At 44.1% G+C, this 26,066-nt stretch overlaps 1 protein-coding gene across 2 annotated transcripts in view; it reads right to left on the bottom strand.

The window, feature by feature from the left end:
• The window catches only part of klhdc4 (kelch domain containing 4), a 31,779-nt gene extending 10,659 nt beyond the window's left edge, over positions 1-21,120 (bottom strand). Inside the window, exons 1-16 of one of the 2 annotated variants that reach the window (XM_031875700.1) lie at positions 21,017-21,120; positions 17,629-17,805; positions 17,356-17,432; positions 13,325-13,560; positions 12,903-12,994; positions 12,061-12,139; positions 11,847-11,945; positions 11,303-11,439; positions 10,877-10,969; positions 10,051-10,213; positions 9,879-9,957; positions 9,571-9,779; positions 8,811-9,036; positions 8,539-8,721; positions 8,215-8,376; positions 7,310-7,518 (exon numbers count right to left, since the gene is read on the bottom strand). In XM_031875700.1, the coding sequence (XP_031731560.1) occupies positions 7,346-7,518; positions 8,215-8,376; positions 8,539-8,721; positions 8,811-9,036; positions 9,571-9,779; positions 9,879-9,957; positions 10,051-10,213; positions 10,877-10,969; positions 11,303-11,439; positions 11,847-11,945; positions 12,061-12,139; positions 12,903-12,994; positions 13,325-13,423 (1,794 nt within the window). In that variant the 5' untranslated portion in view covers positions 13,424-13,560; positions 17,356-17,432; positions 17,629-17,805; positions 21,017-21,120 and the 3' untranslated portion in view covers positions 7,310-7,345. Of the gene's footprint in view, positions 1-5,090; positions 7,519-8,214; positions 8,377-8,538; positions 8,722-8,810; positions 9,037-9,570; positions 9,780-9,878; positions 9,958-10,050; positions 10,214-10,876; positions 10,970-11,302; positions 11,440-11,846; positions 11,946-12,060; positions 12,140-12,902; positions 12,995-13,324; positions 13,561-17,355; positions 17,433-17,628; positions 17,806-21,016 lie in introns of those variants that run through there. The other variant, XM_031875699.1, reaches the window with a different exon arrangement.
• Positions 21,121-26,066: the final 4,946 nt, after the last annotated feature.

The following is a 26,066-nucleotide window of genomic DNA, read 5'->3' as shown; positions in this document are numbered from 1 at the left end:
CACTCCGTCCCCACCTGGAGGGAGCAATCCACCGGTTTCCGGCAGAGAACCATGGCCTCAGATTTGGAGGTGCTAACTCTCATCCCCGCCGCTTCACACTCGGCTGCAAACCGCCCCAGTGAATGCTGGAGGTCACAATCCGAGGAGGCTAACAGGACCACATCATCTGCAAATAGCAGAGAAGCGATCCCGAGACCCCCGAGACTGACGTTCTCCGCCCCCAGGCTGCGCCTAGATATCCTGTCCATGAAAATCACAAACAGGACCGGTGACAAAGGGCAGCCCTGGCGGAGGCCAACACCCACTGGGAACGTGTCTGACTTATTGCCGAGAATGCGGACACAGCTCCTACTGCAGCCGTACAGAGACCGGATCGCCCGTTGTAACGGGTCCGGCACCCCATACTCCCGCAGCACCCCCCACAGGACCCCCCGAGGGACCCGGTCGAAAGCCTTCTCCAAGTCCACAAAGCACATGTAGACTGGTTGGGCAAACTCCCAGAACCCCTCCAGTAGTCTTGCGAAGGTAAAGAGCTGGTCCACTGTTCCACGGCCGGGACGGAATCCGCACTGCTCCTCTTGAATCTGAGGTTCGACAAGCGGTCGGAGCCTCCTTTCCAGCACCCTGGCATAAGCCTTCCCCGGGAGGCTGAGTAGTGTGATACCCCGGTAATTCGAGCACACTCTCCGGTCCCCCTTTTTGAAGATGGGAACCACCACCCCGGTCTGCCATTCCATGGGCACTGATCCCGACCCCCATGCGACATTGAAGAGGCGTGTCAGCCAGGACAGCCCAACCATGTCCAGCGCCTTCAGCATCTCAGGGCGGATCTCATCCACCCCCGGCGCCTTGCCACCAAGGAGCTTTTTGACTACCTCGGCGACCTCTGCCAGGGATATGAGTGAGCCTCCCCCTAGGTCCTCAGGCGCTGCCTCCTCTGCAGAGGACATGTTGGTCGGGTTTAGGAGTTCCTCAAAGTGCTCTTTCCACCGCCCGACGATGTCCTCCGTCCGGGTTAGCAGTTCCCCCCCCCTGCTGAGAACAGCCTGGGGTAAGCCCTGCTTTCCCTTCCTGAGCCGTCGGATGGTTTGCCAGAACCTCCTTGAGGCCAACCGAAAGTCCTTCTCCATGGCCTCCCCGAACTCCTCCCATGCCCGAGTTTTAGCATTCGCGACCACCGCCGCTGCAGCCCTTCTGGCCTGCCGGTACCTGTCAGCTGCTTCAGGAGACCCCTGGGCCAACCAGGCCTTGAAGGTCTCCTTCTTCAGCTTGACGGCTTCCCTCACCTCCGGTGTCCACCATCGGGTTCTCGGGTTGCCACCACGACAGGCACCGATGACCTTCCGGCCACAGCTCCTAGCGGCCGCGTCCACAATAGAGGCTTTGAACATGGTCCACTCGGATTCCGTGTCCCCAACCTCCCTCGGGATGTGTGAGAAGTTCTTCCGGAGGTGGGAGTTAAAGACCTCCCGGACAGGGTCCTCCGCCAGACGTTCCCAGTTCACCCTCAATACACGTTTGGGTTTGCCGGGTCTTTCCAACTGGTTCCCCTGCCATCTGATCCAACTCACCACCAGGTGGTGATCAGTTGACAGCTCTGCTCCTCTCTTCACCCGAGTGTCCAAGACATACGGCCGCAGATCAAATGATACGATTACAAAGTTGATCATTGATCTCCGGCCTAAGGTGTTCTGGTACCAGGTACACTTATGAGCCACCTTATGTTCGAACATAGTGTTCGTTATGGCCAAACCATGGCAAGCACAGAAGTCCAATAACGAAACACCATTCGGGTTCAGATCGGGCAAGCCGTTCCTCCCAATCACCCCCCACCAGGTTTCTCCGTCATCGCCCACGTGAGCGTTGAAGTCCCCCAGGAGAACTATGGAGTCGGTAGGCGGCGCCCTTTCCAGGACCCCTCCCACCGACTCCAAGAAGGCCGGATACTCTGAACTGCTGTTTGGTGCATAAGCACAAACCACAGTCAGAGCCTTGCTCCCCGCAACCCGAAGGCGCATGGAGGCGACCCTCTCGCTCTCCGGGGAGAACTCCAACACAGCGGCGCTCAGCCGGGGGCTCGTGAGTATCCCCACTCCCGCCCGGCGCCTCTCACCCTGGGCAACTCCGGAAAAGGACAAAGTCCAACCCCTCTCCAGGAGCTTGGTTCCAGAGCCAACGCTGTGTGTGGAGGTGAGTCCAACTATCTCTAGCTGGTATCGCTCCACCTCCTGCACCAGCTCCGGCTCTTTCCCCGCTAGCGAGGTGACGTTCCACGTCCCTAGAGCTAGTCTATGCCGCCGGCGATCGGCATGCCTGGGCCTCCCGCCCGACCCGCCGCCCGGTCTGCATAGCACCCGACCCCGATGCTTGTCCCTGCGGGTGGTGGGTCCACAGGGTGGCTGCTCCATGGTGTTTATTCGGGCTGAGCCCGACCGGGCCCCATGGGCAAAGGCCCGGCCACCAGACGCTCGCCTACGAGCTCCCCTCCTGGGTCTGGCTCCGGGAGGGTGCCCCGGTTTCCCTGGTCCGGGCGAGGTGGCTGTAGTCCGTGGGCTAACTATCATAGGGGTTGTTTTGAACCGCTCTTAGTCTGGGCTCTCCCCTGAAACCTGTTTGCCTTGGGAGACCCTACCAGGGGCTAATGCCCCGGACAACATAGCTCCCAGGATCACTGAGCCACTCAAACTCCTCCACCACGATAAGGTGGCGATTCACGTAGGAGGAGTTTTGTGTTGTGATGTTCAGATCTTAGTGTGGGCAGAAAGGAAATGCCAGACGATACAAATGTTACTAAAATGATTTAAGAATCAACTCCCCCGTCTGTCCCCTCCTACCTCTCCTGTCCTCTCATCCTTCCCCTCTTAAACCTCTTCCCCCGTCCTCCTTTTCACGTTCAGCTCCTCCCTGCAGCCGCCCGTGTTGCTGTTGTTGTCCTTCTGTCTGCCAGTGTGTGGGAGAGCTAAACCAATTCCAGCCCAGATTACAGTAATAAAATCACTGAGGCTGGGGATTAAGGTTTAGGCCTCTAAACACACTGATAGTAGAGAGAGGGGGGGTGGAGGAGAGAGAGAGAGAGAGAGAGAGAGAGAGAGCAGGTGACCGAGAGAACAGGAGAGGCGATGCACAGTTAGTGGGATTTCCTGACCACAACGGAGGGATTAGGATTTAGAGAAGTTAGTAACGCAAGTGTCTGCGCACACAAATCCATGACATCCTCTGAACAGAGTGAATAAGAGCTAAAAGGCGCTGACACAAACGTAGATAACGGTTACTGGGTTCACATAATTTAAAAAAGCAGAGCATTGGCGAAATTACGGTATGTACAATGAGGTATATAGGTCTTATAGATCTTAATTCAACATTTAACTTGTTTAATTTATGTTACGTTTTTTGATGCATCACTCCCACTCCTCTGGTCCATGTGTACTGTGATTTTTTTTTTACTAAACATAACCAAGTAATTTTGGTGTTTTTTTTTTTTTTTTTTGTTTTGTTCCAATTTACGTTAATCGCGTTTAAAACTGACTGTAATTCAGGAGAAATGATGTTTCCCTCGGCACTTCAATTGAATGCATTATAGTTGTATGAGAAGGTAATATTGTAGGAGATGGGATTGAATATTCAAATGGAGAACACACTTGGGTCAGTCTTTCCTTCTAAGGCATTAACAATGTTGCACTTATCAATACACACAAATAGTGACGGGTTGTTGTGTGCAGGATTTAAAAAATGAGAGATCAAACCCTGCTTAATTACTCACCTCCACACATCTGGCCAATCATTGCGTGAAATGGGCGCACCTGTTGAATTTTCGTTTCACAAAGTTACAAAAAATTGTTTGGGACAGTAGCCCCTTTCTTCTGATTTAGTAAAAGAAAGGGAGGGTGGGGGGTGATGGAGGACTCATCTACAGCAGAAAATCAAAAGGTACATTTGCAGTTTTTAAAACTGCATTAACTCATTTTTTTAAGCCGCTTTGAGACAAACAGCAATAAGATAACATTTACATTTTTTCAGCTTTTAAGTCAATATAATAACACTCTAAATAGCACAATTAATAAAAAATATTCATATGGCAAAACATGCTAGCAAACGGTTACTCATTTATACACGATAGACGAAAGTTATCATTCATTTGAAGTCTTCAGTTGGTGGACCCCAAAAAAGAGCTAAATCCTTGGAGCTCTGTTTTTGGTCTCCACCAACTACTGAGGGAAATATCTAGCTCTGAAGCAGCTAAATGCTAAGCTAGCGAGCTAGCAACCAACTCTGTTCCTGTGCCATGTGGTGCTGATCGGGTACTGGACAATAAGTTTACCAGGGCGCTCTGCTGGAAAAGCTGCCTGTTGCTGATGGCAGTGATGAGTGAGAACCAAAACAGTACAGCTGTGGGTCGTAAAACCAAGATGAGAAGAAAAAAACGCTGTATCGCTCTGTAACTAAATGTTACTAAATGAACTAACATTGCTAAATGTTAGTTATTTTCCATTTAGGCAGTGTTGTCCAGCAGCGCGCTGTATTTGCTGACCATCTGGTTTGTCTGAACAATGAGTGACATTTCCAAGCAACCAATAAGGAAGCTCCTCTGGCTGGTCAATAATTGTGCCTTGGAATTGTGCACCTGAGGATCAAAATGACTGAACCACCAACCGGACTTTGTGCAAAAAAAATAATGAAAGTAACACAAACGGTGATTTCCATCCACTGGTCAAAGGGGAACCTCATTGGGTTACTATAGTTCTGGCCCCTATGACATCATCATCCATGATCCAAAAGTGATTCTTCTCCAAACAGACTTTATTAATAACAAGCCTGACAACAGCTTCACATATAGCTAGAAACGTCCTCCTTTATTGACATAAAGTACCAGTAAGTTTCTCTCACACACACTCACGACTGACGTGTTTCTGACGATTACGCACTATACGTGCCCCCCTACGTCAGAAGCACACCCAAAAAAACCTTCTCCTTAGTTATTTATAAAATCTTTTCTTGTCCCGGAGTTAAAATAAAAAAGGGGGTCGCAGAAGAAAAAAAAAAGGGGGGGGACGAGAGGAAGGCAGCCTCATTCTCATCCATCTCTCCCTCTCCTCTATTATTCATCAGCCTACTCTCATCCCTTGCTCAACATGCTGATGGAGGATAAAATAGGTCAGAGGGAGAGGATGGTGCTCGCAATGGTGACTGATGTCTTTCCTGACACGACGCGCACTCGTCCCCTCCTCCTTTTCCCAGCCTTCCCTCTCTTCCCCTCTCCCCTCTTCTGCCGTCGCCCCATCTTCTTCACTCTCTCTCTCTCTCTACCTCCTCCCCTCACATCCCCCTCTCATCACTTGAAGATCCCTGAACGCTGTCGTTCCTCCGCCGCTCAGCTCACCTGCCTCTCTCTTCCTGCCCCCCCCCCCTCCCATGAGTACAACTCAAGACAAACGGCATGTGTTGCTGGCAGCCATCAGCAGGGGGGGGGCACATCAAACCATGATATCATCATTATGAATCAGTTATAGGGAACTTGACAGCTTGGCCCGAATGATGGAAAAGAGGACCAGTTTAAAGCGTCACAGTTAAATCAGAGGGAACTACAGAAATGCCAGGTCATGGTTTGATTTTCAGCTTTGGGCTACTTTTCCATATACTTTCTGCTCAAACCTCCAATAAACCTTCCAATTTCAGGTGGGGCTTTATTCACAACACACTGCAGGTGTAAAAGTGAAATGACATCGCCTCTCTGTGTTGATTTGTTTAGCTCTAACACACTTTGATTTGCTCGCACATCCACTCAATATTTGCAAGTTGCTGAAGCAGTTGTTCTTAAGCGCTCGCCCTGCTGCTTAAGCGCTCACCCTGCTGTGACTGACTGCACTGACAAAGACGTCCACCAGATGGCGGCAAACCCAATCTAGAAATACATATGCACATGGTACATTATACATATTGGATTATTTTCAAACATATTTGGGAAATGTATCATATTTTCAGTTGCGTCTTCACTTTGAATTAACTCTTGTAGAAGGAAACATAACTTTTGGTACATGGGAACAAAGTTATTACCACTGGGCCTTGAAGCTGCACTAGTCAATATTATCATATTATTGATGATCAAATGAGTAACCGTGCAACAAACCTAAAGAGAGTTAAAACCCAACCGTGCAGTTCATCAACTGCAGCCAAAGTTAGCAGCTAGCTGGTGGACATACAGACCGAGCTAACAGCAGAGTGAATACTGGACTTACATTCGTCAAGCGGCTGGAAACACGAGTCCAAATGAATGCTGATGTTGCTCTGTATCTGCAGGGTGTGTGAACAGGCGGCTGTTTGCCAACACACTCACAATATTAACTTTACACAATGATATCTCAACGTTGTGTTTGGGGCCTGTTGTGCTGCCACCAAGTGGACAAAAAAGAAAGCAGGTTTGCATCTCGACGAGCCGCAGCTTGTAGCTGGTTCGTTACACGGCTCTCTGCACTTCTGTGACATCACCGATTGGATCGTAAACAGCAACCCCTCTTATTTTAAGAGTGGGTGGATGGGGTCTGTGGATGGGGGCAGCAGCAAAACCTATTTAAAAAAAATAAAATAAAAAATCTATCAATTTAAGTGTGCACTATTTTTAGAATATTTTCAGCGCTTTACTTTGCCAGCAGGGAATTGAAGCCATTATATCAATCTGTGTTCCCTTCAAAGCCGCAAGACTCCATTAACAAAAACAGTATTTTTACCTCGCAAGACACTTGCTGGTCTATGGCCGTGACCTGCGAGGTAAGAGTTACTGGGTTTTTATTACTAAAGGGAGCACAGAACTTGGAGAGGACTGTCTGACGGCAAGCTAAAGCAGTTAAACTCTAAATCTAGCGTACACTACAGCTGAAACTGCTTTCTTTAGTTGGTGCACAGCAATGCATGCTTTGCTCCCGTGCTGGTCCTCCTGTCGGTTTCTCCAGACTGGGGCAGTGCTGACTACCATCTTCTGAAGGTAAAACACGGACTATGGATAAGTGCCACATAAAACCCAACTTTAAAAAAAGAGTATGAACTATCCCTTTAATGTTGAAAATCATCTAATATAAGTTATGAGTTATTTTATTCAAAATGAATGAAACCACAATCTTCGATCTAATGTAACGATAAATTCATAAACAGAAAACAGTCCATGTGTTAACATTTTATTTGATCAGTGGGAGAAAACTAAATGTTGTTTTCAGTTAACGTCATTAAAAAAAAATCAATTTGCATTACTGAATATTTGCAGCACAAAGGACATGTTTTAAAAAAGGTAATTTTAAGACACTATTTTACACACACAGTCACACACACACACACACACACACTTTGGAGTATCCCACTATTGGTCTTCAAAGAAGACTTTGGCCATGGCGAGGGCAACCTTGACGACCTTCTTGTCCTTGGCGTCGGGGCCCATGTTGACCCGTGCCAGTCCGATCCAGTACTGCTCCGTGCGGGTCTGGTAGTCCGTCACCGTCTCTCCCTCCTGCACTGCGGGGTGCTGCTCTTCATCTGCAAACACACACGTTTAGAGAGGTTAAATAAGTTGGTCCTGGTTACATTTACTTGAGAACAGCTTGTAGCTGGTTTCTTGCCAAATCAAACATCTTTAAAAAAGGAGCCAATCTGCTCCAAATCTCCCAATATACAACTCTCATTAAGACACTACAAGTACTACTGTGTGTACTAATGTGTTTTCTGGTTCGGGAGGAGCTTCGTCAAATCTGAGAAAAATAATCCATTAATGAGGAATATTGCACCCACAAGATGACCATTTGTTTAAATATTGGTAAATACGGTAAACTAAGATGGTTTACGTTATACGCACAACATCAGCATGTTGGTGTTGTGATTGTGTTGGTATTATATATTTGCATTTAGCATCACTGCATTTTCATTTGCAATGAGCTGATAACAGCCAATATACTGATGTGGCCCATTAAGACTGAAGATGTTGGTTTCTATTGAAATCTACATTCAGCATCTAGAGTCGCCCATTGACATCATACCAGCTTTCATATAGGAGATGCTTTCTCGTGTGTTTATGAGGTTAGTTTACCTTATATAAGGTATTTTATTATTATATTATACCTTAAATATCAAGCATCCTGATCTGCATACTGTACTTGTTGCTCGTTATAAATAGCATGAAGGGAAAAATAAAGAAAGATAATTATAAGACAGTGAAAGAGAGGAATAATCCCATGCCATCCTCATCCTCCTCTTCGGACTCCTCCTCCTCCTCCTCTTCTGCTGCTGCTGCTGCTCCTTTTGCCTCCTTCTCCTCTTCTGCTCCTTTTGCCTCCTCCTCCTCCTCTTCATCTTCTTCTTCTTCTTCTGACTCAGACTCCTCCAGCCACTCCTGTGTCTCTGTGGAGAAAACAAAAAAACATCATAAATCTAAATGAAAGCTCACAGAGTTCCCTGCCATCGTATCATCCTCCAGCTCTATATATTCAAACGAGACAAATCAGCACACTGGCTGCTTTATATTTCATATTTTTTGTAATCTACGTGTGTTATTTCACTCACTTGGGTCCATTTCCACCAGAACCTCCCACTGGTCCATCTTGTTGAGGTCCAGAGAGTAGAAGTCGTTCAGGGTGAACTGGCGGTCGCCGACCTCGAACATCCCTCCGTACAGGAAGAGCTTGCCCTGACGCACAGTTGCCATGGCGCTGGACCTCGCGCAGGGCTCCACCAGGGGGGCCGAGGCTGAAAAAACAAAACAAAGCCCGTGATTGTCCAACCTATCGATATTTTCTCACATCTTAAATGTGTTTAGTGTGCGAGTGTAATCTTGCCATCGCCCTCCTCCTCCTCTTCTTCCTCTTCATCATCCTCGTCCTCCTGAGCTCCAGGGATCACTTCCTTGATGGTCATCACTGTGCCGTCCTCGGTGACAATCTCCTTGATGACCTCAGTGGGTCCTTGCGGTGCCCCCTCCTCCTCCTCCTTCCCGTCTGCTCCCTCCCCCTCTGCTCCACCCTTCTTCCCCCGTCTCCGTTTCTTCTTCTCCGACTTGTTTCCCTGGAAACAAAAGGATAAACAAGTGGAAGCATCGACACCCTGCAGTTGACCGGCAGCTCCCTTGAGAGGGGATGGTTCCAATCAGTAGTGAGGACTTTGATGGAAATGATTAATCCATTTAAAAAAAGTGGTCGGCTATTCCTATTTGTGCGGATCCAGGCCGCGGGCCTCTCATTCATTTGAATGAGGCCGGTCCAGCAGCGCAACGGGGATGCCACCGGAGGAGGCTCCATCATCCGGCAAAAAAGAGTTTCAACGCAACATCATACGGTAATGCCCCGTGTTGGCCGATCACGTACATGCACGAGCACATTCCTAGTAGATTACTCGGTAACATTTCTACTGTTAACCTTGTAATCGGTGCAACGAAATGTCACCGGTTTGAAGCTTTTAAAGAGCGTTTTAAAGTCCAAAAGTATATTTTTTTTAAAGTTGATGTGATCATTTGAATTTTTATCTAACGAAATATAGATTAAATATTGTATATCATATCCTTTCATCCAAACACTGATCTAGCGGCTCCTTGTGTCTTACCCTGAGCAGTCCAGGGAACCAGCGGCTCTTCACCGTGTCATACAGGTAGAGGTCGTTGTAGAAGTCGCCCTCCAGCGTCTCCTCCTCTTCCTCGTCGCAAACCCCGCCGAACAGCACCGCCCGCCCCGCCGGGCCCGCCGACCCCGAGAAACCAGAGCGGGGAGTGGGCTTGTTCCCAGAGGGGCTCACCCTGGACCACGACCACTTCTCTGCAGGAAGGGGGACGGGGGGAAATCAGTGGAAGATCAGCAAACAAGCAAAGAAGCTGAATGATTTTGATTATTTCGGGACCTTAAGTGTTTGTGTACCTTGGCCTTCTTTACCCTCTCGCTTGAGAAGGAACATGTCGGAGTGGATGGTCCCCTTCTCTACGTCCTTCTTGACTCGCTAAATAAAAACGCACACAATCAGGCAGATCACAAAACGTAATGCATTATCAATACGGAGGAGAGCCACACACACACACACACTCACACTCACCACTTTGGAGTATCCCCCGTAGATGACGACGCCCATGCCGTCGGGCGTGGAGGTCATCTGAGAGGCAGAGCGTGGGGAGGGGAAGGAGCCTGATGGAGCGAGGCGTGACCAGGAGAAGGTGTCCAGGGAGAAGGAGTAGACGTCGTTGTAGTAGATAAAATCCCTGCAGGCGGAGGAGAGGAACGGGCTGAAACTAAATCACAACTTTGAGACATTTAAGAGCTCGAGGACTGTCGACTTTATCGCAGATTGCGAAGAGATTGCTGATTAGATGTCGGTCTCTAACTCAAAATAAAAATTTTTATCTCAACCAAAATGGAAATTAAATGGATTCTCTGGCTGTTAACATAAATTGCACTTAAATAAATAAGAATCTTTTGTTAGAAGGGGATATAGAGTCATTTATTCCTTCATAGAGAACTTCCTGCCAATCACTTTCAGTTTGTTTACAAAAACACATTCGATGAGATAGAAGCAGCAACAACACGCCGCTCTCATTCAGCTCAAACCCAAAATGTCCCAACGTCAGAGCTGTGAGAGACAAGCCGATAACATAAAAATATTGAGCTCATGTCCAGATATGATATGATAAGTTGAGAATTCAATGCTCATTCACAGAATGATGTAACTTATTACATGTGATGTGTTTACCAGAAGAGATAAAACTGATCTCTGTGAGTTTGTTTGTTTGTAGAATGAACAGGGTTTACAATAAGCCGTCTCCACTCTCCCATTAACGGGTGTGAAGGAAGTAATGGAACACATTACCCGTCCTCTCCATTACAGACACTGTCCTCGTTTGATCACTCAGTAACGTTCCGCCTACCTGTTGCTCTCGTGGAAACCTCCAAACACCAGCAGCTGTTTCTTGCTGAGGACCATGCGGTGGCCGCTGCGACCCGGTGGACCACCAGGCACCCTGGGGAGAAAGAAACAAAGAAAAAAAAAAAAAAAAAAAACTGAAATCACTTCGGATCGCTGATGCCTGCCTGCAAAGTGAAACACCCACAACACCGTGTGGGACTTTTTAAATTGAGCTGTTAACTTGTTTTTTTATTACCTAAGCAATCAACTCATCGATCCACTGATAAGACTCGCATTACAGGATGGAATGAACTCATTACGATGAAATAGTATTGCTGGTCACCCTCAGATCCCTGTTTAAACGTTCATTCTGCCGATCATTACTCCCATTTACGACGCCCCCCCCCGTTCATCCTCACGTCTTGTTTGTACGGCCCTCTGCACTCACTTGATGTTCTCCCACGTGTGCGTGGCCAGGTGCAGCACCCAGAGGTCCTTGTAGTGGTAGAACTGCTCCCCGTTTGGAGAGGCGAACTCTCCCCCAAACACCCAGAGCTGACCCCCACCCTGGGGAACTACCACCGCCTGAGGGAAGGAGGGAGAAAAGGAGGGGAAGGAGAGGGGTGCATGAACAGAGCGAGATAAAGAGGTTTGATGTCCTCAGATTGAATTAGTTGTCTTGCAACATAATAGCCGTGATGACGTTGCCGATAAGTTTCCTCAACTGCCGTCTGCCCTCTTGTGGTTTAATCGGAGAATCACATCAAATAAAGGACTTCAAATAGTGTTGCGGTGGATTAAGCAGCACTACAAGGGTCTATCAAATTTAGCTGCATATCTGTCATTTGATTTATATCAGTCAACACGCCTCTGCTCATGTGGAAGTAACTAAAACTGTTGCTGAGAATCAGATCAGACACAACAAAGCTGAGAGCTCACACAGGCAGAGGGACAGACAGCGAGCAGCACAGGAGGATCTGGGATCCTCGTACCTGGTGAGAGCAGCGAGGCGGAGGAGGGTTGGGGATGTCTGATTTCACCCAGCTGTTCTTCTTGATGCTGTAGAAAAACAGATCGTTGTACAGGTACGTCTGCAAAAAAAAAAAAAAAAGCGGGTTTTAGATGAGGATTTATTAATAATGTTGGCAAAAATCAAAGCATGTGAGCTTCCTGCTCATTCAGTCATTAAAGAGGATTTTCCGCTACCTTCTTTCCGTTGAAGAATTCTCCTCCAAACAGGATGAGTTCATCTTTCTCCGGATGGCCAGAGAGAGACGCACTCAATCTGAAAAAACACAAAAAGACATCAGAAACCTGAAGGGCTCGGTTTAAAACGGAGTCAGCTCAGTTGGCCCGGCGTCGGTGAGATTGGTTTGTGGGGTGAAAGAGGCCAATGGAACCAACCACAAGATTTTGTGACAGCAGCTGTGTGATTTTAGCCTTTAAACTACAAAGAAATTTGGTCTGGAACAAATTAATAATAATAATTAAAGGCTACAAGTCAATCAGTGTGCTCCAGTTCCTTCGTCCCTCTGGATGGTAAACATAACTGCTAAACATCAGCAGTTTAGCATAACAACACCACCGCAATCAGTATAGCAGACCTGCAGCAACAGCAACCTCCTTTTAAAGCTCAACTAGATTGGGCGGTGTGGAAAACTCATGAAACTCTTCAACAACTCTGTGGTAGTCAGTTATCACACTTCCCATTATTACTTGGTTTGGTTGGCACATGGGTTCACCGCCAATGTTCCCAGGGCGTGCGTGTGTGTGTGTGTATCGCTTGATATAAACTAACACAGTACTAAGTAAAAATAAAAAAATTAAAATAGGTCATCATGTAATTTTCAAAACATATTGAAAACCTTCCAAAATAACATACATACTGCTTTTTCTCAAGTACTTAGGAAAACGCAGTATGAATGGTAAGAATATGTTCAGCCAATGTGGAAATAGACGTCAACGGTCGAGACTGTACATGCGCGACAAGTTGTCCTGATGGGGACACAGTGAAGTTGAACTTGAAGGTGAGCGGTGCAGTCCTTCACCTCGCTGATGGAGGTGGACATGTTGTCTCTACTACTATGGTCTTCTTTGAATCCAGATTCTGAAACTCAGCAATCAGAGCCTCCAAATCCTCCTGGAGACAGAGAAGGATGAAAAGTAATGAGAACAAAACCGGACAGACGTAAACAAAAGATATTAGAGATATGTTGTGGGTCCTAGTAATATTGCTAGTCCTAATAACAAACAGTTGTGTTACCTGCCACTGATTTAGACTGTAGTTAGCATTTGTGGTAAACTATGCAGTTAGTTAGCAGACCTGAGCTAACGCTAGCTAACGTCATTTTCACAATATATTAGCATTATCATTTGTACAAAGCTATTGGCGCAGCGTCTTTGATTCCTATAAAGAGTACACATATGAACGTAGTGTTAATAGTTCAGCCCATTTTAACATTAACTTTACCTCCTCTCGTTTGGACCTCTTTGAAACTTTCTTCTCCATCTTGGCAGCTGTCTTCTCCGCTCCCTTCACCTTCTTTTCTTTCTTGCTTTTTTTGCCCATGACTGTCGTGGTGCACTGATGTTATATTTCGGGGGGTTGTATCTCTTGTTTTCAATGAGGTCGGTGTCACGTGGAAATCCAAACAAACTCGCATGCCGAGCGCCGATGCCTTTCCTCTGGCAAGTGACTTTCACTTCCTGCAACAGACTTAAACTCAGTGTGGACGTGTAACAGCGCCCTCTAGTGTGGCGGAGGACACTGGTGGCCTCAGCAAAAAAACACTCAAAAGTACCCTTTGAATGCTCAAAATGGGCAAAATGTATACATATGTATGGTGTAAAAAAAGAATAAAATAATAAAGTGACCGCTATGGTGCCCTTTCAGTAGAGAAAACGTAATGAAGTGACTGCTATGGTGTCTTTCCTGTAGAGAAAATAATTTGCCATTGTTGAGCGTCTGAGCCTGCAATATAGTGACTGGCTAAGTAATTAAATACTCTTCAATGTCAGTGGGTGGCAGTATGTCGCGCAATGATGACCTTGTTAATTTAAGACAGTATAATTAAATGATGGGAGAGGTTGCAGTGACAAGACGAACAGCGATGGAGAAATATTTTAAAATGAAAAATGCAGACTCTGAAGTGGGCCCTGGACAACAAAACTAAAACCAGAGAGAGAGACAGTTCTTGAGGAAGAGCTTCGTGTGCCTTTCTTCAGTTTCTGCTAGGATATCAGCTTTGTGTTCATCTAAACAGGCCCAGGTTTCACACCGAGTAAGGATCCACAAATTGAGAGACTTGCCATTAAATTGTCAGCATATATGCTGTATTATGCTACAATGTGTCATTTTATAACTTTTTTGTTTTTTTGTGTACTGTGTAAAAATGTACCGCGGCTCAGGAAAGGTTGAAAAACACTGCTGGGGGCTTAAGTAACTGCCATGATGATGATGATGGTGATGATAATGATTAGGATGACAACAATGATTGGCGGTAGCATTTACACACTCCGTGTTACCTCTATCTGCATGTTTGAATACACATGCCCTTTTATCTTCAGTGTGTGGAATGTCAGAGAGAAACCACAAGTGCTATAATAAGCAGGAAAGTATCTTGACACCTTTATATGGCATGTGTTTGTCACTCAAACCCCTCTGGGCAGGCCCTGCAGGCCCACAGCAGCAGTCATCTCTCCTGTAAACTAAAGCTGCAACGTTAAACAATATTAATTCTCAGCTATAATGTGATGCTTTGATGCCGAAAGTCAGGTAATCTCTTTTTCTCAAAGATGGCTTAAACACCCGTGGATGACGGTGCTTATTATAAACAGAAGATAATAGTTGTGTGTTGCTTTGGTCATTCAAAACCTTTACAGTTAAACTTAAACTGCAGCATTACAATAGCACGGCAACTTCCGGGCACATTGTGTTAGTCTCCTTTGATAATGAGAGGTTTAGAAATATTTTAGTGCCTGACACTCAAATAGATAAAATGTCCAATTAAAGCGACGCCTCAATTATTGCCAACGATATCTGGAGGGAGGCTCTCTTTACAGATATATATTGCCAACTGCAGAATTTTAATTTGGCAGTCAAATGATCAAACAACATTGCTTGCTTTACTGTATATTGCTTTCACCATATCAGTGTCTCATCTATGCCTCCCGCTCATTTTGAATGGATCGGCCCTCTCTGGTTAAATGGAGGTCTTATCCTTCATATCTGTTCACGGTTATTAAAAATGGAGGAGACGATGTTTAGAAATGACCTATGAATTCATCAAGGCCAGTCTCTGCTGTCTACTCTTTCCAACCATCTGTCAGCATATTGTGATATTCATTTTCCTTCCCAGCATCTACAAACACTCAAAAGCTCAGACACGCATGTACAAACACATCAATTGACCCCACCCACACCCACACACACACACACACACACAACTGCTAACCTTTGGTGCTTTTCTGAGGCGCAACATGGTATGTACCACTGTGTGTGTGTGTGTGTGTGTGTACAGATCATGTCAAGCAAATAATTGGCATGATGAACTACAAAATCCCATCGTAGCCTATATGTGTGTTCCAAATAAGAAAAGCCCTCTCCTTCCTGGGAGCCAGACACACTAAAACATTTCGTTGGAGTCATGTGGGGATCCATGAGACGGGCCCATGAGCAATGTTGGTTCCCAGATGATAGTTCTAGTGACCAGTCTGCAGACTTACTGATATATGAAGGATGCATTTCCATGCCCTACAGGCAAATATGGGGCACACAAGCCCTTTGATGTATTAAACTGGCGTAGTTATGCAGATCAGCAGACATTGTGAATACAAGCTTCTGATGGTTAAAAATGCCATGCTATAAACAATTTGCTGTCTCTGTGAACGGCGAATATTTGCAACAGATGCAGATGTTGCTTTTACTAATCGCTTACACTAACTATAGAAGGCATGTTATGATTTAAATGCAAGCAAAGAAAATTACTTCACTTGACTTCAGTTTTTGATTTTACTTGACTTGACTAGACTTGACGTAAATCGAGTTGACTTGACTTTAAATTTACTTGACTTGACTCAAATTGAATTGACTTGACATAAGACTTGACTTAAATTGACATGACATGACTTGACATGACTTGACATGACTTCACATGACTTAAATTGACATGACTTCACATGACTTAAATTGACATGACTTCACATGACTTAAATTGACATGACTTCACATTACTTAAATTGACATGACTTCACATTACTTAAATTGACATGACTTCACATTACTTAAATTGACATGACAAGACTTGACAACTTGAATCAGTTTGTTGATTTAATTTGTCGTGACTTGAATTGATTTGGCTGGTTTTGTGGTTCTTCAGCATGACTAGACAGTCGAGTCTTTGAATTGACATGACATGGGTTATCGTCGATTGACGATAATTTAACTTGACAACGCAGTTCAGTGAGCGAAAACATGGACATCTTCTCTGAACAAATGTTGTTTACTCCGATGAAGATGGAAGAACAGATGGCTGGCTTACACCTGTGCCCCTTTGCATCAATACACACACACGCACAAATGCTTTTATGACTCAGCATCCTTGCGTCAATACTGCCCTCAGCACCGTGCCGTTTGCCTGTTAGCCTGAACGTCTGGTCGTGACTGATGCTGAGGGGAGAGAATAAAGGACCGAGATGATGAGATGAGATGAGATGAGCAGAGATGTTAAATACCTGAAAAGAGAAGTTACCCAGGCTGTGATTATCAAGCTTTTGGAAACAGATGCTGTTGCTGCACAAACACGAACAAGAGAGCAGGAATACACACACAATTTGTGTTCTTCGTTTCAGGTCATTATACTAAGGATTCTTACCAATATTATATTCCATTTCTGCCAATAGACCTCCCTAAATGGACACAAGTTGGTCCTTTAATGCATGAAACGTGTTGAGATCTCAGACTAAGCAAGAAAGCTATTAATTGTATTGATGTCTATGTATTGATGGCAGTCTCAGACAGTAAAGTATGAATAGTGCAAATTAGAATAGTAATAGCAAAACAGCTCTGACTATTTTAATTCAAATTATGAAAGTACCATGAAATAATAGAATCTATTTGTGTAGAATATGTACTGACCGTGAAAACACATATGCCTCATAATTTCCCCAAATTTTATAAAAATCAAGTCAGCAGCAAGACAAATACAAACAGAATGTAGAGGTGGTGTGTGTGTGTGTGTGTGTTTTCACGTCTTCATCCTCTGTGGTCCTTTAAACCTCAGAAACAATAGAGAAAGACAAGCACAAGTAAACAGTGGCCGGTTGATCCCAGTGCACCACCCGGTGTGTGTCTGTGTCTTTGTGTGAGCCTCTATGCTCATGTGTACTCGGTATGTCCCAAGGAGCATGTAAACACTGCTACCAGTGTATGTATGTGTGTGTGTGTGTGTGTGTGTGTGTGTGTGTGTGTTAATGTAGGGAAGTGAAAATCAGAGCTCACACCTGTCTGTGTCCCCTGTCGTGAGGATATCGACTGTTTGTTGTTCTGGTCGTCAGGTTTCCTCTCACACAGCCTTTATCTGCAGCATCACGGTGTGGGAAAAAGAAGAAATAGTTGAAGTTACCATGCATGATGAACATTGAACTCGTTATGAAACATTGTTAATAAAATACTGATGCCTCTATTTGACCTTCATAAGTAAGAAAAATGTCTTTGTAGTTATTCTTAATGCCTGTTATCGATGCCAACTGGTTGGATTCCAGGCAAAATCAGACCTTCAGATCCAGATCTGCTGCCGCTGCCGACCTGCAGTTGGAGCTCCGGCAGGAGGTGGAGTGCTCTGCGCCCAGCAACAGCGTCTCCTCCTCTGACCAGGTGCAGAGCGTCACCTCGCTGCTGTGTCGGTCCCCGCTGGAAGCCGACACCGACACCACGCTGTATTGCTGGGCCCACTAGAGAGAAAGGAGGCATGGGAGAACCAGAACCAGGACTAAGCGGGCCACACTGTCACACCCCGCTGTCATAAAATTAGAGGTTTTCTAAGAGGGCTCTGGTGCCTTAGAAACACTACCGCTTTTGTCCACAGGGACGGCCAAAATCAACACAATATGAAAGTTATCCACTAAACCTGACACAATCAGCAAACATTTATTTTGTTATTTTGTGAACAAGCTACATGTCATAGTACAACAGTAAAACAAAAATAGTAATATAAAATAGTATAAAACACATCTCTATCTTGTGTGTGTCCACCCTTTCTTTCTGTTAAATCAATGTGCTAAAATATGCTCAGTAAAAACATTGAGTCATGTTTTTTTTTTTTAAACATTACTTATTATTATCGTGTATATTGTGAGAAACATTTGTGGATCGCAGGGAACTCTTCTCCCTTCAAAAACGACTTGTCATCACAAAAAACATAGAGATCGTTTAGGCAGCTTTGAACAAGTCCCTCTAGAGACCACATCTCGATTCAGTCTGACCGTTGTAGCAAGTTTGTAATGTTTTACAAAAGTAAAAAGTATAAAGCAGTGGGTCAACAGTCCTGCAGCATATGTTGGCCTTCGTCTAATTCACAACTAGACCGACTGTTGGGTTGTGCAGCAGAGGTTTCATTAATCGACTCACCCTGAAGAAGAGGCCAGTCTTCACAGCATCGGTGACCCCGCTGGCAGTTTTTTCTATGTTTATAGTAAGCACATGATGCTCACATGCAACTAAAAAAAAAATGTTCCTCGAAAAGGGCATTGCCCACCGCAGCACCAAAAGCCTTTAGACCTCACGGTCTTATCTAAACCTCTTATCTAAACCTCTTATCTAAACGTGCGGTTAGCTTGGTGTGAATGATCCGGGCGGCCTGACTTTAAACACAGCGGTCTCAGCATACATACATCTTGATCTGCTGTGACTCAGTGAGGAATGTCTTAACATCGGTGAGCTGTCAGGAGTTCATTCGTTTGTACGCTGCGGAGCTTTGGCTCGCGCCCGCTCACTCTCACCTGCCAGAAACACACCTTAAAGTTCTTTGCACAAAAAGAAAAAACAGTAGAGCGGGACGGACAGAGTGTGTGATCGCTGGGGTGATAATCATGATTGTAAGTCCTGGTTTGGAATAGAAAACAAACGTCTGATGGTTTCTATCAGACGTGCCAAACCAGACAACCGTCAGTCACACGTGGTCTAGTGTGTATCACAGTTCAACATCAGCTGAGCTGGAGTTTAAGGGCTCAGATACGTAACAAAGGTATGGAAAGCAACCACCACTTTGTAAGATGTTTTGAACTACTGGACAAGGGACATCACAGGATCAATTGTAAAAGATCCCCACAGCTAAGGATGTCCTGGAAACATCTGCAGGACATGTTCATTCAACTTCCTCAGCATGTTTTCTTTGTAATGAAAGGGAACGCATTCCTCTTTGTTACACCCATCAAAGAACCAATACAACAGCAGGCCTGTGTCAACAGATTCAACTCAATCCAAGATTGGTTGAGAAAAACAAAGAGATGAATTTGTCTGGCATTCTCTCAGAATGTGTTGATTAAAAAAAAAGAAGAGGAATCCTGATGTTGATATCCACGTTTTATCTCCTATTAACAAAGACTGTATAACAGACAATGTAAGTTAAATAATCCAATAACGACTCAAGCCTGGACCCATGAAAAGAAATCCAGTTAATTCCTAAATAATGAGTGTTGCATTGTAGCCAGTCAAACAAAGCACCCACACACACATGGAGCAGGTGTTCCTCCAACAACTCACACGTGCATCTCTTCGGAGGGGAACCCTGTCTGCTGGCTCTCCGCCCTGAGAAAAGAGGAACTTCAGGCCTCTCTGTGAAATGTTGCAGCAACCTGCAGAAGCCTCCACTACATTGCAATTTCCTAAAACACTCTTTCAGAGTAAGATTGTGGCTGTTATGTAGTCTCAAATGTTTGCGCTGGAGTCCCAAGTCAAGTGTCAAGTCCCTTACGTTGGGTCATAATGCGCTCCTCACCAAATGTAATGCCACTTTAACATCAGAGTAGTTATATAGTAAATTAGCAAAAATCATGAATGCCTGATAAAATTGGAAGGAGACATACGTTTCTAAAATGTTACATTTCTACATAAGAACCTGTGGAGCTAACATTAGCAGAGCACCATAGCACGTCATTAACTAGCGCTTGCACTTCTAAGTTACACTCGAGGTATACTGAATGTATACACATGCTGCTATTGCGTTTAATGATTGTAACAGTGAATAAAGACCTACCCGGCTATACAGGAACAGTGTTGTTCCTTACGTTTATTGTCTTCTGTCTCGATCGCCAGGTGATGTGGTGGTTCACTTTAGCTTCTACTTTATCTTTTTAACCTGTTGTCTCTGCTGAATAAGTTTGACATCCTTCATATATCTTTCAAACACATATTGTAGACTCTCGCTAAAAAAAAAAAACACTAATTTCTTTACCCAGATAATACTTCTTCAGGCAGTGCAGTTAGTGACTGTGGGCTCCATAGTAACATAGCTCTGACAGCTTGACTGATTAGCAGAGGGGGTGCAGGGCTTAGCGAAGGGTCAATAGTAATCTCCAGCATCGCTACTAAATGGCCGAATAGAAAGAACGGATCACAAACAGTGATGCTGAAACTGTTGTCTTTGTCCAAATACAAGTTAAAAAACCTTAGTTAGTCTATGATGAAGTTGCGTCTTTGTGTTGTTCGAGGTTCAGCCTTCCTGTCCTCATAGCTCTTTAGCCCGAGCGAGCCCCATTTGGGGTTCGAGTACCGGTACCGAGGTTCCGAATGGACTTTTCATCAAATAATATGAAAAATGGTCCAGACATGTAAAATATCGAAAAAAATAAATAAAGTCCGAGCAAAATCATCATGCAAGCCATTTTACGCAATTATACACAGTATACACAAACTAATTCAATACACTAGAAGATTTATCACAATATCAGGATTTTTCTGCAAAAAATCCGTCAACTATGCAGCAGAAATTCATATTTTATCACCAAGCGAAAATGGCCGAAGGATACATGAATTCGCACGAGGGCTCGATACGGCGTCGACCCAGCGTGTCCAAATAGACCTCCGACAAAGCATTCAAAGGTCACAGGAGAAACCAAGAAACCGCACACTGCTCTCGAGAAATAAAATTGAAAATCTACATACCTTTTGGCGATTTTCGTCCGGAAAAAAATAGTTATTCTATTGAAAGTTGCTGCAGTGCTGTGCTCCGTTTCCTGGTCTCTCTGCCTGCATTGAAATGAACGTGCTGTGACCTGGCATGCGAAAATGGCCCGCATTCTTCGCCTGGACCAACCTATTTTTCGCATGGGGGTCGAGCCCACCTTATCAAGATTTTTACTGACCCTCAGCATTCCAAACAACACCCCTGACGGCTTTCAATGGACTATTCCGGACCTAACGACGTGTCATATAACTAAATCCGCCAATCACAGGCCTTACAAATCCCACATACACACTGAGTCAGAGCAGGTTTTTTTCATGAATGACACATATGACATCTGGAAATAACTGAACATGGCTGAAAATTATTGCAAACTGCTTTATTATGATGTATTGAACACTCTTAGTGATAAAGCAAGTGAATATATAGTTAATATGTAGTTATATAGTATGTAAAATTAGAATAGAGCAGCGCAAAATCTGGTTCCAAAAATGAAAATTTGGCTTGAAATTCTGTACTCAGACCTCATTTATGCTGGCTTGCTAAGTAAAATTAGCTTGGACAGACCAGATACCTGTTGTGCTATGACTGTGGAGTGATTTTAGGGTTCAATCAGCATTATTTAAAAGAAAATGTTCAATAAAAGTGCTTTTTTTTCAGGCGAACCTGGAACTTTTCAATTTGAGCTGTGCCATATGTGTATATGTTATTAACCAGTAACATATACACAATATTTACACATATCAGCACATCTCACAAGTGTTACCTGTATTATATAATTTTAAATTATTAAAATAGACCTTGTAGTTGCAGAAATAGACTCTCTTTGGTATGGGTATGCAATTTTCGAGCAGAGGCCTACAAATAGGGCTAGGGCTACAGAGGTTAACTTTACCATGAGGCTGTAAAACTGACCTAGGATCAGTCACCCGCTTCCAGCCCATGCTCTGAATACTTGAGAGGATTAATTTGTTTGCTTCTATGAACATTCATCAGCTGTGTGTAATGTTTACCTCAGCAACCAGCCTAACAGGGTCCTGCTGATCAATGCCTTAAAAAGGGACTCTAAATGTGGAGTGGGGATTTGGGAATGTATTTACTTTAAAAATATATGAGAGAAAAGCAGAGTGGTTGTATTTTGGTTCTGTCTTGATTTTTATTCTCCGGGATAAAAACATAAAGGACAAAGTTCATCCAAAGAACAAGAGGAAAGAAAGATAAAAGCAGCAGCATTTCAAGCTCTCATCACAGTTTTAGTCCGGTTTGAAAGCGATTGATTTCACAGCATCACTTCAAATGGTAAGTCAACAGTTATTTTTATCTGAAACTACAAAAGCAGCCATTGCACAAGTAAAAAGTTACTTTTACAAGTTTTTAAAAATGATCATGTTGTACTACAAAACTCATAATGGATGCGGAACAAGCAGCGTTTAGGCAGAAACCACAGTGCCATGGGGCTAGAGGAAAATGTCCCTGTCACAATCTGCGCAGTACAAGTTCCAAGGCCTGGCATCACACATCCATTCAGTTACAACCTACAAGTGGGAGCAGAAATGGGATGCAGGAATTTGCGACTGCCTGCGAGTCTTTGATGGATGCTGAAGTACCCGAGCATCAACACTTTGCTACCAGAAAAGGAGGAGTGTGAGAGAAGCATGTGAAGGCAGAGTAAGGCCTTGAAGAAGAACAAAGAGGCACTTAGCAGACACACAGCATAGTGAGGGGGGGGGGGGGGACAATCTAACCCTTGGCTTCCTCGCTCAACAGTTCAAGCACGCATCTTTCCAGCCTGTGCTGTGGCAGCTACAGAGCTGGATTAGAAGCAATTCAACACAGGTACAAAGGTGACATAGTAACAGCTGTATACATAGTGTTACGTCTGCACACTGCAAAAAGAGGGGAAAAAAAACATTGATTTCACAAGAGCCATATATTACAACTACATCGTACTGTTTATGGGTGAAGTCATGTCTGAAACCTCTTCCTTCCTCTTGTTCTCAGCCTACTCCTTTTTACATATTCATTGCGGTAATCGCACTGCAACGTTACACCCTCCAACGGCAAATAGAATAAAAAAAAAAAAAAGACAAACAGTGGCGGACGTTTAGGCGAAGGACAATGAAGCCGTTTCTCCAGAAGCCAGTCAAAGCAAACCGCTGGAGGCACAAATCCAAGGTTGCAGGACTCAAAGTGCCAAATGAGTGACATTGTAGCTCAAGTTAATGTTTCAGTATGACGCGTTATCTTTGGCACAGCTGAAGTTCCATTAAATGGAGAGTAAGCCTCAGAGCAGGCCCCATTATTGCTTCAACTCCCTTTTCCTGTGGTGAAGCTTTTGGCGAAAGCAATTAAGGGTTAAACCGTCACAATGTAGGTCATCTCATCTCTATATTGTGCAGCGTGTGTCTAGACTGTCCACTAAACGTTACACCAGCGGTGACAACAATAAATCCCACAGTGCTCCCACGACGTGTGGAATACCTAATATACAGATTTTTCAGAGTAAAATGTACACTGGATGTACATTTTATTATTAAATATACTGGTGAATCCTTAATGATTTTATTGGATTTGTTAAATCCATAAAGAAGTTGGAGATAAAAATTATTTTTATGCTCAATGTAAGAATCTCGATATTAATATGTCTAACAATGAGTGCCGTCATTGTAATTTCCTACTTACTTAAATAAAGTTCGTAGTATAAAGTATTCACCTCTGTCTGCCTCAAACCTGTATTCTCTTCTGTACACTTGGGGGCAGCACAACTAGCTGTAAGCAAAACACTGACAGAAGTATAAACTGCTTGTGAAGAATTGCCTATTTCAACATAAAGCAGATACAACGCCAGCATTCATGTCGACTCCTGTTTCTGGCCACCTCAATACTACTTTCAGTTCCGTTTTTTTTTGTTCCCGAGGGAAACATCTGGCTTTTGAGCTGAAAAACACTCCACCACGTTCACCAGCTGGTTGCTAACTTTTATCAGTTTTTTTCCCCTCACTTGAAAACAAGCATGAGGTGGACTGAAACGGTACATTTGCGGGACATGAAGCCAAATCAATGAGCTAAAAGATGACACAACACTCTGGAGTTTTCTGTGGGTTGGTCACTGTTGACATTACACATCATTGTTTATATTACAATATTATCGAGAGCAGCTTTAACTAAAAATAAAACCAAAGTCAAAACCATCACCAGGTTGTGTATTCTTTTGGGGTGATTATAATAGTTATTTAGCCCCATTTATCAACAATAAAAAGAGAACAAATGAGACCAAAACAAAAGTGGAAAAAAACCTCATTTATTTTTAAAGCATTTTGCATAAAATGCCCTTTAAACAAATTAGAGGGACTAATAACAATAAACAACCTAAAAATAAATAAATAAACTTTCTACAGTCCTATTCAGGGTTAGTTCACCCATCTGCTCTGTGCGATGGCTGGAGTGTTAGAAACGCCCTACCTCATACATATACACATTAACCCCTCCCGCATCCACCGCCGCCGTCTCTATGGCAATAACTACAGCCGCCGTGCTGTTATACAACGGTGCCATCTCGGCCTGTTGCTAGGAGGGTCGACGTTAATATAACAATACTGACTTTTTAATTTTTATGTAACTGTCGCTGTGTGTTTGGAAAAGTAAAAACAAAAAATTTGAATGAAAAATAAAAAAAACTTCATGCCGTTATCTGACAATGTGTTCCTATTGTACTTCAAAATGCACACCCACATAGAACTAAATGTGACGGGACATTACAGAGGACGTAGATGTTGAACAGTGAAACGTTTACATGTGAAGAGCATCGAGTCTCTCTGTCTGGCGCTCTGTAACGGCTTTATTAGTGTGTAGTCCGAAACATTGTCCCACAGTGTGAAGACGTATTTAATGACGCTCTGCGAGCCGGGCTCAGCGCGCTGAGAGACATTGATCCCCGACTGAGATCGCTGACCCAGAAAGTAAAAACAAACAGGAAAATAGCCCATAAATTGAATTTAGACCCACTTTTCAGTGATGGTCCTCATACAAATTCCCCATACTCGTGTCTTCAGCTCCGTCACACTACTGACCGCATGATGATTTAAAGAGCAATTCAAACTCTAAAACCCAGGAATCCTGCGAAGAGACATCAGTCGACTGGTCGGCACTGCTTTAGAGACGTAACGCAAGCAGGCTTTGAAGAAATACATGGCTGAGCAGAAAAGTTGAACTCCTATCTGTAGTTTTTCCTCCTTTCTCTGGGGGATTCAGTTAGCTGTAAAAAATGACAAAACAAAAAAACATCTCTAACACACCAAGGTCTTCAACCAACTTCACTCTCTTCCTTTAGCAGCATCGTCCGCTTTAAAACCACGCTGGGCGACAAACAACACAGACTCAACAGACAAGACTGAGTGTTCTCGGGCATTTACACCGACCGACCGACCGACCGACCGATCGCGCAAGGCTCTCCACTAAAAGTGCTCAAGGATTGTAACGACTGCGGGACCAAAGGTTTCCAGTGATTCATGAATATCCGATATCTTTTAATGCTAACTTTTTGCTTAAAAAGAAGAAATTGGCTACTAGGAGATTAAAAGTGTATTCTTGCAGGATTAAAAAAAAATATGTAAAAAAGCTTTTTAGATTTGAGAGACACAGCTGTTTGCAGCCTCTGACTCCAGCGACAACTAATGCCCCAGCAGACGGCAACGCCTTCATACATTTGCCACCTACGGCACAACTTGCTAAATACAACATTTTTCAGATGAGGGATGATACTTTACATGAACTTATTCACAACCAACAAAAAAACAGTAAAATAAAAAAAAAAACAGTTAATTGAAATGCATCATAAAAAAAAAACACATTACGACCTACAAAGGATAGTTAGTGACTAAAAAGTGTCCATAAGAAACAAAATATAAGCGGTTGAAGAGCGCTTAGACGTGGTAGCTTCAGTCGCCTGTATGTTTCTGTCTTCATCAGGTCCTTATCAGTACCCTGCAGACTGGGTGTGTGTGTGTGTGTGTGTGTGAGAGAGAGAGAGAG

This window comes from Anarrhichthys ocellatus, unplaced genomic scaffold, assembly GCF_004355925.1.
Source record: "Anarrhichthys ocellatus isolate YVR2014 unplaced genomic scaffold, GSC_Weel_1.0 scaffold93, whole genome shotgun sequence".
Lineage (NCBI taxonomy): Eukaryota > Metazoa > Chordata > Actinopteri > Perciformes > Anarhichadidae > Anarrhichthys > Anarrhichthys ocellatus.
This window is presented reverse-complemented; position numbering and strand designations above follow the sequence as displayed.